The sequence below is a fragment of the Odontesthes bonariensis genome, chromosome 14 (assembly GCF_027942865.1).
Source record: "Odontesthes bonariensis isolate fOdoBon6 chromosome 14, fOdoBon6.hap1, whole genome shotgun sequence".
Lineage (NCBI taxonomy): Eukaryota > Metazoa > Chordata > Actinopteri > Atheriniformes > Atherinopsidae > Odontesthes > Odontesthes bonariensis.
In genome coordinates, this window is record NC_134519.1 from 13707267 (window position 1) to 13719815 (window position 12549).

The 12549-nt window shown below is 38.9% G+C and overlaps 1 protein-coding gene across 3 annotated transcripts in view; it reads right to left on the reverse strand.

The window, feature by feature from the left end:
* ranbp3b (RAN binding protein 3b) overlaps positions 1-11357 on the reverse strand; it is a 17402-nt gene extending 6045 nt beyond the window's left edge. Inside the window, exons 1-10 of one of the 3 annotated variants that reach the window (XM_075482972.1) lie at positions 11285-11357; positions 9302-9357; positions 8999-9035; positions 8816-8893; positions 8636-8707; positions 5126-5191; positions 4850-4942; positions 2746-2855; positions 941-1060; positions 1-32 (exon numbers count right to left, since the gene is read on the reverse strand). The exon at positions 1-32 is cut by the window's left edge and continues 69 nt beyond it. In XM_075482972.1, coding sequence (XP_075339087.1) covers positions 1-32; positions 941-1060; positions 2746-2855; positions 4850-4942; positions 5126-5191; positions 8636-8707; positions 8816-8893; positions 8999-9035; positions 9302-9357; positions 11285-11306 — 686 coding nt within the window. In that variant the 5' untranslated portion in view covers positions 11307-11357. The remainder of the gene's footprint in view (positions 33-940; positions 1061-2745; positions 2856-4849; positions 4943-5125; positions 5192-8635; positions 8708-8815; positions 8894-8998; positions 9036-9301; positions 9358-11284) is intronic. The other 2 variants (XM_075482973.1, XM_075482974.1) reach the window with 2 other exon arrangements.
* Positions 11358-12549: the final 1192 nt, after the last annotated feature.

Below are 12549 nucleotides of genomic sequence, written 5' to 3' on the forward strand. Positions count from 1 at the left end.
TTTGAGTTGTTTTCTGTGCTGTTCTCCTCCAACTAGAGAGAAAAAACATGGGAAGGAATCTAATATCAGAAACTGGGGTTACAAACAAAACAATCCTTAAAGCCATTCAAAACCTTTTAAAACAGTCCTCTTAAAGTTGACTTTTCTGGCGAACTTAAAACTGTCCACCGGAAATAAAAAAAAAATTAAAAAAAAACCTTCAGCTTTTTTGGAATTGACTTAATATGCACTCATCTTTATCAGCATCTTTTAAAAAGTAGGAGTTTGTGTGTCTTGAAAATGTTTATGTGACATTTTCGTCATTCCAAGATCATTCGGGGAACAGAGTGAAGAAATGCATGGAAGCGTCATGAAATTTGAGCTATAATATGACATCTCGCTATTTAGTGTGAAATCTCAGAAGTTCCTCAACACCTTTCTTCAACTATTTCCATCCGTCTGTCACCTTACAGACACACACTGCTCTCCCTCTATCTGCTAGAAAATTGACAAGTCGATGAATAACATCTGAATTTACCCCCGGTGCTTTGCCCTAACATGGCAATCTGACTAAATTAGACATAGAAACGCATCACTTCCAACATGGCACAGGTCTGAGTGGCTAAAGTCTCAATGACAGACCGACATACACAGAAACAGTGGGTTAGTTTGGGATCTAGAATGCATTATGAAGTAAATAAATAACAATATCCTTTAACTTCTCCTCCTATGCGTTTCACCTATTAATGTTGCACACACAATTTCACGGGAAAGTCTAAATGAGGCGAGATGAACACAAACAGAAAAAGTGACCTGTTTCTAAATGACTTGATGCCACAACTTTAAAATAGATGAAGTCATTGAAGCTTCTTTTCTCATGTCTGAAAGTGGTTAAAATCACACTCTCATTGTGTGTCACTGTCAGCTGTAAAACCAATATAAAACAAAATAAACAACCTACTTTTGCTCTGTCTTTGATATTCTGACCAAACACAAAAGACAATGCTACATCAGTCTCCTTCTTCTCTCTTCTGCCTCCATCTTTGTTATCACTTGCTCCATCTTCCTCATTTTCATGTTTCTGAAACGGGAAACAAAAAAGCACCAGGTTCAGCTTCTATTTATTGTCTTTTTACTACCCAAATCATTTTTTTTTTTTACAGCAAACCATAACCACTCCAAGTGACACCATATGCAGCTAACAGCAGCTAAAATGATATAAATAGGCATCATACATCCACACAGAGAAATCCCAATTTAGCTGTCCAGCATAGGAGAATGTACCTACCTACCTCCTCTACACGAGAGTATTTCACTTAGACATCTTCTTTGGCTTGTTTTAAAGCAACAAGAAGAATGTTCTTTTAAATGATTGTTGCAGTCAAGACTAGCTAAAACTGTTAGGCTATACTTTAATAGCATTGGCTAGCCTATTCTATATACTGCTTTAATACAATTGATGTCATTCACTCACATTGGGACGTTTCATTAAGCACATGCTACGATCTCAAACCGAATGTTGATGTTTGTGGGGAAATGTCAAGAACCAGTGTATCTCTGTGAGACCGACACCTCAAGTATCTCAGTTTGTACAAATACAACTTTTAATGTATTTCTGCACGTTTGCGTTCACACACACCAAACCCTAGAGCCTAAACTAATTAACGTAAACATTAGTTATGCCCGTCCACCTCTTATGTCAACAGCCAAAAGACACTGAAGTGATCCGATTCGTTGGCGTGTTTGAGGAAATTTGAGTGAGCCAAAATACATTTAAGATTAAGATCAGATTTATTGTCATGCATACACACAAAATTTGTCCTCCGCCTTTAACCCATCCAGGTTAGCACCTGTTGACACAGGGTCACACACTCATAGAGACAGATGCCAACCTGGAGGGGTGGGCAGCCAGTCACAGCGGTGCCTTGCTCAAGGGCACCTCAAGGAGGTGGACTGACTCCCAGCTGTCAGATCCACCAATCTTTTTGAGTGGCGAGAGTGGGAATCGAACCTGCCAACTTTCCGGTTATTGGACGACCGACTCTAACCACTGAGCCACGGCCGCCCACATTTGCTTCATCATCTCTCAAATTATCACAATAAAACTAACAAGAACATAACTGAATTAATGACGCAAGCCCATGACTGACTACTTTGGAGTCATTTGGATGTTAGTGGGATGCTGAAACCCATGTCTCAATTTTCCAATTTATTATTTCTTTCTCAGAAACAGCTGCTGCAAACTTTTCGACTTTGCCTGCACAAATGAACACAAAAGCCCATCCAGACCACTATAAACCCAATTTGGAAAAATGTAAAAAGAATTTTAATAACACAGACTGGCTAAGAATAGAAAATAGGACAGCAACCATGGAAGAACTGAGGCCTGTAAAGAATAGTGTCTTTATAGCGCTGAGTATGCTTTCTTTACATGATTCATTGAAATGTGTGCTCAGAAAAGTAGTGACAGTAAATTTCTGTTTTTAGGCATTTCACTCTGTTTTTCTTTTCTTTTTCCCTTCATTTAAACTGCAGCTAGGAAGTGAAGATGCATGACAGCACTAACACAGATAACCACTGTCTTTAAAACAATTTGTGACAGAAATAAGAGTTGTTTCAAGCCGTTTCTCTGTCAGTGGACTTAAATAAGTGCTGGAGCATCACTCAAATGTTGACATGGAGCAAAAGCCTCACTTGTGAGAAAAAAAATCCATAGCCATCCAGTTTTTTAATCTAAACTTGAGTTCAGATTAAGCCACTCCTCACCAGTGACTTGTTCAGCACAGCCGAGTGCTCTTTGTTGTTCAGGAAGAGGGACTGGGTCACAGGTGATCCATCTGATGACTTTTTCACACCATTGGTTCCACAACTGGAATCTATGTTTAAAGACATAAAGAGAGGTAATTTACTGTTTTTTCCCATAAACTGTAGCTACATCAAACACATATCTTAGCTGACTGTTCATGGAGCAACTTGGCAGCGCCAAAACATTTCACTAGAATTGATTAAACTGGCCCAGTTTCCACATATTTATTTTTTTCTCTTTTTTGATGAAGTTCTTACAGCATAGACATTTTGGAGCTAACCTGACAATCCTAAGACATAAAACTTGCCTTTTTAGTGATGTTTAATGACCACTATTCTAAACTTCACAAGGCTTGTCAGACAGTGATAGATCATAAAGATGCCCGACAACTATGTATGGCTGTATGAAAGATGAGAGGCAGGTAGATATGTAAAACCTAGATTGATTACTTAATCAGATTAAAAGGCTCATGAGTCAAACTTGTATCTAAATGATAAATTGAATTAGAGGGACACCTCTCATCAGCCCCAATCACTCTTGGCTTGACCCAGAAATGAACTCATAAGTAAACAGCAATGTGGAGGTAGCTAGTCTGACAAAAAATTTAATTAACACAGTAGTTTCCATGTACCATATGTTACAGAAATATATAAGGTTGTTAATTATTCAATTCATACAGTAACAAACCATCTTTAGCTAAATTGTCTATTGTTTCTATCATTCTTTATCAAAATATTGAATGAATCAGCCAAATGTTGAGAGAATCTAACAGTTTGTAAAGTTTACATAAGTACACATCTTGGAACAGTAAATATATTTTCTTATAACATAGTGATCAATTTGTCTTTAATTTCTTTTTTTATTGTTTGAAAAGAAAAATGTAAAACACGTGGGCATCAACAGTTCAGTTGAGTGGAGCTACCTGGCCATTTAATTGGATCACTGTCCTTGATCCAGCATACATGCACAGGAGGGTAATCGAGCTATTAACCAAAGTATGTCCGACACCGTGAGAAAATGTTTAAGACATTATGGCACTTCTCACTTGCTCTGTGGGAGATCATGGAACAGAAAAGTACAGCTGAAGCCACTGCACAGATGTTGTCTTTGACCCAAAAGAGGTTTGCAAATGACAATCAAACCTCTTGGGGCTTTGAGTGACAGCTAAACCACATCATTCTGTGTAGTTAATTGTAGTTCATTGCAAATGTATCAAAATCTTAATAAAGACAGTTTTAAGAAGTTAAACTCACATATGCGCCACACAAGTGTTCCATCACTCTACCAGTGAAATCTGTCTCTTTAAGAAGGTGGCATTGTGGGTAAAGTGGTTGTGAGTTATTTTAGGAAGTGGCATACAGCTGAGAAATAGGTCCAAACAGAGGTGCTTAAATAACACATTATCAGCTATTAACCATTCAGATGGGCCCAGGATAGGTACAACTTGTGTAAATGATGTTGAAAATGTGTCTCACAGTCCCTTTTCCTCACTGCAGGATGGATACAAGTTATCAGCTACAAATTACAAGTAGGACACACCACTGTAAGGAGGCACGGTTTCTAAAAATATTACAATACTTTATATGATCAAGTAACCGGAACACTCTGGCTGATTTGCTGTAGATTGATGTGCTTGTTTTCATGCATGCGAAGTTGATCATGTCCCACATTGCAACACTCGTCTGCTCAAACAGGAGTAGTGGTGGCTCGCAGAGGCACTCATAGTTACAGACTTTCTGGGACAGTTGCCACTGTCTATTGGCATCGGTATTAGTTTTGTGTTTGGCTTACTTAGAATACGGTCGGCTGTACGTACTTTGACGATCCCTAATCTCACTGATTCCGAACTGAATGATTTCTTCTTCCTGATTCAAATCGGGGCCAGCCGATAAAATCTGATCTGGAATCTAATTTTACACTCACAAGCGTTATCAGCGAATACATTTTTTTCCCCCTAGCGCATGTTAAAGAGAAATGAACACATTAACACGGAGACCAACAGTAGTTACTCTGCACGTGTCCACGTGTTATTTATGTTTAATTTAGAGTATAAACTATACTCACTAGATTCTATATGTGATTTTGAGGGCGGTGCCTGGAGAACTGCAGGGCGGAGGACACTGCGTTGCTGCTCCTTGGGTTTCTGACTTGGGACACCTGAAACAGAGACAATTTGTCTCATACTTTTTAAATGAAATGGATTGTTCTGGGTCTTCAAGTAGAGATGCATAATTTCCAATAGGGGCGATGTAAAGTGTGCAAGTCTGGTGTGAAGTTCTTTTTTTTTTTCCCATTTTAGTAAACTTAGTAACACATTAATGCAAACTGTCAAACACCTACCAGAACTCGGTGCTTGTCCGTGTATAAGAGTTGGGGGCTTCAAACGGAATCCCACAGGTTTCTCCTCTGGTTGAAACAGAGCACATGAGGTAACAGAGATTTAACAAATAAATAAATAAATAAATAACTAGTCAGCAATATAAAATGGAAGTGTCACTTTTGTCTTTGCACTTCTCTAACCACAGCGCCAGTTACCACAGCAACACTCGGAGAGCTGCAAGAGTTGTGTGGCAATCCAATTCTTCTGAAGTAACAGAGCAGCTTCCTTGGTCTCTGATCTATTCCTACCTCTCTCTCTCCAGCTCTCTGGCTTTATTAGCTTGGCAATGACCTGGCTCTGATCAGTGGTAGGGTAGAAAGTGTAAAACACTTGTGAAAACCCGAATATATTTGGCCTTAGCATTTAAGAGATCACTCTAGTGTCTGGTAGATATTAACCTGGTCTATCACGCAATTTACACTCAGTGTGTGTGAAGTCTACATGGCACATACGTTGATAACTGCCTTTAACTGCGTTGGACCAGACATATGAAATTTGTGCCTTAACTGAGAAAGGACTACATTAATAAAAATAGCTCATACCACAAATGTTTTCAAAATCCCATTGCTTGCCTTTAGGCCCCATATAATATTAAAGAGAAAAAAAAAATCATAATAAGAAACTATGATTAGGGCTGTCGCGGTGAGGGAATTCCCACCGCGGTGACTCATAGCCGCTCAACAGCGCGGTATGCGGTGATATCGCATTTTTGTTCATTAGGCTACTTTCCACGACACGCAATGTCAGATGAAAATTGAGCGCATAATCCGTCTTTTTTTTCCAGCGATTCTTACATTTCACTTTGCTTTTCCTGTCATTTACTCGCTCACAGAGCGGAGATCAAGCAGCTCATACCCCAGTTCTGCAACATTGTTGCAGACCTGCGCACGTTTCGTTTAGTAATGACGGAGAAAAACGAAGCAGATCAGTGCAGCAGTTGAGCTCACATGTCCGGGATACAGTTTTTTTTTTTTAAACAGACTGCCCGCCGACCAACCAACCCAAGCTGAACTTTAACTGTTTCCGCGAAGTTGTTAGAGCTTATTTCTGGCACGGCACGTTTTTTAAATGTGTTTTTTTTTACCTACACAGTTTTGTTGAAATGATCAGGTATTTCCCAACAGCAAATGTGCACACCAAGCTGTGGTTCTGTGGAAGCTAGTTTATTGTTGATATTAGACGGTCGCATTTACAACGTTAAACATGGATAATAAGGGAAGATTCAAAGCCATAAAGTGTCCGGACTAGGCAGAGGAGTAAAGCCGAGATAAAGGTAGGCCACTGCATTTTATTTTAACTTCTATTGCTACGACACTGAGTAGGCGTATTCTTGTAATATCAGCTGCTGAGGGAGAATGAGACCACAACGAGTAGCATGCAGACGTGTGTGCGTGTGCTGTGCCTGTATGCAAAGATGACGACAGAAACGCGGCACCTAGCTGTGTTAATGTGTTTCTCCTGCCTTGCGGGAATATACAATGTATCATTATTACTGTGCAGTCTTAATCTTTTAGTTTCTCGAGTTGTTCTGCGCGTGCAAGGGGGTGTGCGGTGGTGGCGGTGGCCTGGACACGCACCGCGGAGGTCCTCTCAGCACCGCGGTAATTGCATTTTGCGGTTATCGCGACAGCCCTAACTATGATAAAAAAAAAAAACACACAAAAAAAGAAAGTATGAATGATGGACAAACATGACTGCTGCTGAGGTTATCAACTTCCAAAGGAGGCTTTTTTCCCAGCTAAGCTGTTCATGCTAGCAGGACCTGGCTTTCTGTATAGCTGTGGTCAAATGTTGTGTTTCTCATCTGTATGGTCACAGTTCATCTACATAACTTCCAACAGATACCAAGCTGCTGTTTATTCAGCTTTACAAAAAAGCCCTGCCTACTTTCAATTTTCCAACACTGTACATCCATTCTTGTAATGGTATTGGCCTAGCAAGTGTCCCCTATGTAGCCCCGTTGAAATATCCTGACTAAATTAGGCAGATTAGGACTGACCAAAAAGCATAACAAATCATTTTGGTGGAAATAAGATTATCATATTGTCTCCTCCTTTCGGATTATAAACATTCTGTCAAACGACGAGAATACTGGTAAATGCAACATGGCAAATGTCTGCACTTTACTCAAGCAGGACCACAAACAGCAGTATAGAGCCTGTACAAGCATGTCAAAAACCTTACTTAAAACGCCCCAACGCCTAGGAAAGATGATTGATACCCAAACCCAAGTTATCACCTGTTGAAAAAAAGTTAAGGCTGTCTGAAAAAAACCCAAAAAACCTAACTAATGTGAAAACAGCTATAAAAGACACAAATAAAGCTGAATGGCACGCCAGCTTTACACAGTGGCTTATAATAGTTAATAAGCTAGTCCTCGAAAATGGTCGGAGAGGGGAGGGAGCTATGCAAATATGCAGACTATATCGCATGCTACTGAAGGTCAAATAGTTCTCACAATGAAAGCGTTTTCTGAATTACTGAGTTTTGAGAAAAACTGATCTGTAGAAAGTTCTGTCAATTAATATGTCAGGCTAATGCAACAAAATAATTTCACTTCCCTCTGCAATGTTTATAGCAATGATCTGCTTGCAACAGATGATACAGAGTGACACATATCATTGGAGCAGCCACAGAATGAGGGAAAACATAACGACCAGCTTGTTTTTTCTAAAGTAACTTATCCAAAAACCAGCTTACTGGGAAAATACAGCCTGAACTAATACAAAAATGCCCAACTTAGAACGCACTAATCTGGCACAATGAATTTACTCCGCCTTTGTAACTCCTGGCAATATAAATATAATCGGTACAATAAGGTTAATTTAGTAAGTGAATTAATTGTTTATTTAAACAATTACAAACATCTTTAGTCCACACTCATAAATACCTAAAAAAAATCTAATTATGCAAGTCAAAATTGTGGGTTGTACACTGTGACTGTACATCTATGAATACCAGGAACTTTAAGCAGTGAGGATAGAAGGGACAGCAACTGCGTATGAGACAAAAAATGATCCAATCTGCGAGTCTAAGATGTGAAAATGACTGCTTTGCCATACCTGTGCATTACTCCATTTTAAGAAATGTGTTGTTTCAAAAGTATTGCTCTCTTCAGTAAAAGTAGCTGTTATAAGTGTCATTATGTTGCTTAGTGATATCAGACCTCTCAACCATTTACCTGTTGCAAGTTCAGAGATATAATGACCACAGGCAAGTTCACTGGTCAGAGAGCAGGAATTTACACATTTTTTGAAGTCTGTCAACCATGACTTCAGAAAGCAAACATTTTCAAAATTACTTCTGGCATAATTTTATGGAAAATTATTGTTCATCAGTCTTAATGAACTCGTTGAGTTTGGTGCATTAAAATGCTGAGAAATGACATGCTAACCTTTTAAACCAAGATTAATACAGCAGAAGGACTCAAGAGCTGTGGAGCGAAAACAACAGTGGTTTAGATACCTCACCTGGCTCAGAGTCAGAGTTCCCAGTAGGAGATTGACAGAAACTTGAGGGCATGAATACATTGTTCTTGGGAACTGCAAAGTAGCACACAAGAATAGCACTTGAACATACAAATCCATGTATACACCACAAGCAAGTATCAAGAAAAAGAAATGTCCTGCTTAGTCACCACATGTCCTTACCAGAATGTGGGGGTGGGAATGATGAGGTCCGTTCCCTTTTCACAGGGGGGCAATAGCTTCCATCATCTTTATCTGAATCTGAAAATAGTAACAAAACATTACCGAGAATTAAGTTTCGAAGAATCAACGAGAAAGATCATATGGACAAAACAATAAGAGGTCAGCAGGGATATTTCTCCTTACCTTCGCCATCTTCTGCACTTGAGCCGTCCGCAGACCGCTTCAAGAGAGTACAGTATGTTACTTACATGTTACACACCAAAAAAGAGCTACAACAAAAATCAAACTGACCAATATATTCTTTGACTTTCCATTAAGTAAACCAGCTAATGGTAAAAGATTTGAGCAGGATAACTTATGCTGAATACATGCCTTCTAAAACAATTCAGTTCCAACGACATTAAATATTTACAAATAATTTATTTAAAAAAGAATTAAAAAAAAGAATCAACATGTGGCTTTAGCCACTAACGCTCAGTAACTTACCTTCTGTGCTTTATCTTTTTGGAAAACAAACACAGGAGGCGCAATGGCAGGCTTGTCTGTTAAGAAAAGATGTAGGCTAGTCATCTAAGCACTATCTAAAGGTGTGCAGTAATCTTCCCCATTTGATTCTTCATGATTTGCATTTGAAAAAAAAAAAGCGTTACATCAAAAGCATTAATGATTTCAGTGCTAATAAACACTGGAAGGTAATGTGCAACACAACTAATCAGTCATCTTGCACTTAAAAACCAAAACTCAACACTTAGTGAAACCAAGTCAACAAAAATGGAAAAATGCATGTTTATCTTTTTATTTATTTATTTTTTTAACAGAAGATGCATGGAAGATAGTTCAAAACATCCACATGTTAAGGCGTTCAGTTAGTGAAACAACAAATAGAAAATAAAATACAAACATGTGCAAATGAACAATAAATGGTCTCCTAAAGTAAACAGGTCTTAGTACAAATAAACAATGTCTAATTTATTGTCAAGAGAAATCTAATCCCAGACTAAACTTAATCATGCAATCCTATTAAGAGTTCCTGTAAGAAAACATCACATTATGTAGACCTAAACTGAACAGAAGGAACGAATGTGCTCATATTAGACATCAAACTTTCATTAAATCTGTCTTGACAAACAGCAACTATAACTACTTATGTAATAAAATAGGAAGAAGATTTTATAAAGCTTACCACCTACATTTGGCTGCATTTATAAGCTGTCACCATAACAAACAAGGAAACGCTAAATACTGTGGTGGCACCTCAGGCCCCTTAAAGCATCTAGCTTCACGCTGTAACCTCTGTAAGATGTATAATCCAATAACGTTATCAGACAATGGTTTTCCTGTGTCTGAGCTGGGCCTATTACACTGAGCAGGTGTAGCATCGCAGCTTTTCAGAGGCTTGCCAGAGCCTACATGTATGCAATAACAGGGGAATAGCCAGCAACACTCAGCCACGATTGTTTAACAATCAAAATCTTGACACAAGCCCTCGTGGCTCATCCTGATTGTGTATGAAAACACGTTTGACGCATGAAAGCGTGAAAATGTTGTGTGACCTAAATTTATCAGCCACTTTTGTATCCAATAGCCATCAGTTAACTTGGCCAAAGAGAAATGCAAAGGATACCTGCATGCAACGCTACGATTCACTTCAGACATTCAAGTAACCAAAGATGTTCCCGGCTTATGTTAACCAAGCTAGCATTTCAACTATATGACCCTTTCCAGCAAATAGCCGCCGCCACCGGTTGTCCCATAAAGCCGAGCGTAGTTTAGCTTACAGGCTTTACATAGCTTGCTAATGCGCTCCATCCTGCATGAGTCATCTCTCATCACAACTTGTGCCATCAAAAATCTAATAAATTGCTTATTAGATCGGAACAGTGACAACCAGTTCTAGGCGAAATAAACCCAGGATCACAAAACCGAAAGAAGTGCACTAAAGCATTGTCTTGACTGCCGTTTCATACCCTACGCGCCTAAAAGGACGCTAGGCGACACTGCAACTACATTAAACCAGAGCATGTTGTGCTGTAAATGCTTACTAGCAAGCTAGACCGGTGTTGTCTTGACAGCTTTGCTAGATCAAAATGTATGCTTTTCATCATGGGACCTCATGCAAGCTTAGGTTTGTATCAACAGAAAATCGTCAATTCGCCACAAATGGCAAGGCACAGCGGCTATAAATAGCTGGGTGCTAGTGTTAGGATGTGAACCGGCTAATAGAAGGCAGCATTCGAGGGCGTTCCGAAGCATTCCAGGTATTACCCTTAGCCCAGCCATTAGCATTGTTAGCCTGTTTGCTAACGTTGTAGTTTTCTAAACGCTTACGGAGCTATATTCCACTTGAAGTAACTATTAACATGCGATCAAACCGCTTCATTTCAGTTGTCACATGTGCAGGTAATGCATAAGCAGCCTTTACTTTGCAACGGGAACTGTAATCTTTTTCTTATACTGCTACTTACTCACCTTCGTTTGCCAAGTCCGCCATTTTACTTCGACGCTCACACACCCACAACCCACCGCGCAGATAACACAAGCTGAGGCACAACAGTGGCAGACAGTACACCACCAGCGTTAACTCACGGGCAGACCGCTGAGGCGGCCTACGGGGCTACAGCATGAGCTCCTTGTATTATCCCAGCATTTTGATTCTCAAAAATACATTACACAACCGAGAAGCTTGAATTAATGTAAGTAAGTAAATTACATTGTTACGAAAAGTTAATGTACCAGTAAGTACATGCAAAACAACATATCCCGCCAAAAAATATCCACAAAGTGGGGTACAACACTGACCAATGACCAAATACATTTACTATCCTTGCTTACAAGTGTGACAAATAGCATGTTTGCATACACGTGGAAAGGACCCCACTTGTTCACATCCACACAGAGACTAAACTAAAACAAGCCCTGCGAATACGAGTAGGCAGACATGTTTCTTCTTGCATACTTCATAATCTCCCCAGCATATTTCTCTTTGTTTGTTGAATTCTGGAAAGAGCCACATGGTCATCTTTTAGCATTCTGTTCATAGACCAGGTTAATAGCATTTTTTAGCAATGTTACCGTTGGAAACAGCTGGTGATGGTATTTAGTATGACAGCCAGTATTGAAAGATAAATAATGTAAATATAAATGAATGCGAGTAAAATGAAGACAAAAACCAAATGCTCTTTAGGAAATATTTTTTTGCATTACAGCATTTGCAGTTTAATTGCACAGATCCAATTAAATAAGTCTACCGATACAATGAATTTTCAACTTCATGAAACATTTTAAAAAGCATTTGTAAAAGTTTTGACGCCAAGACTTTTTACATTAGTTTACAGTCTCATTCTTGGCGGTCTCTACTATACTGTGATTTAAATATGAAAACAATACTAATTGTTGTTCAATTAGTTCTCAAACAAAAAGGCCCTCCTTTCTTATTTATTCCAGTAGAGCTTTAAAGACGTTAACAAGCGTTGATTATTGATTCTGACTATGTCAAGTCTTTTTTTGTGGATATTCTGTAATCTTTTAATTTCTCCCCACTGGGGCATGAATAAATATTTTTTCTATTCTATTCTATTCTATTGAAACTGTTCCGTAAGTTTTTACTACGTCATGTTTTGATGGTGACATGTTGTCATGTTACAGATGGTGAGACAATGCACAAATCAGATGCAGTGAGTGTAGTTTCCATTATCTACCGCTAGATGGCAAACTGTCACTAGATAGAAGATGAA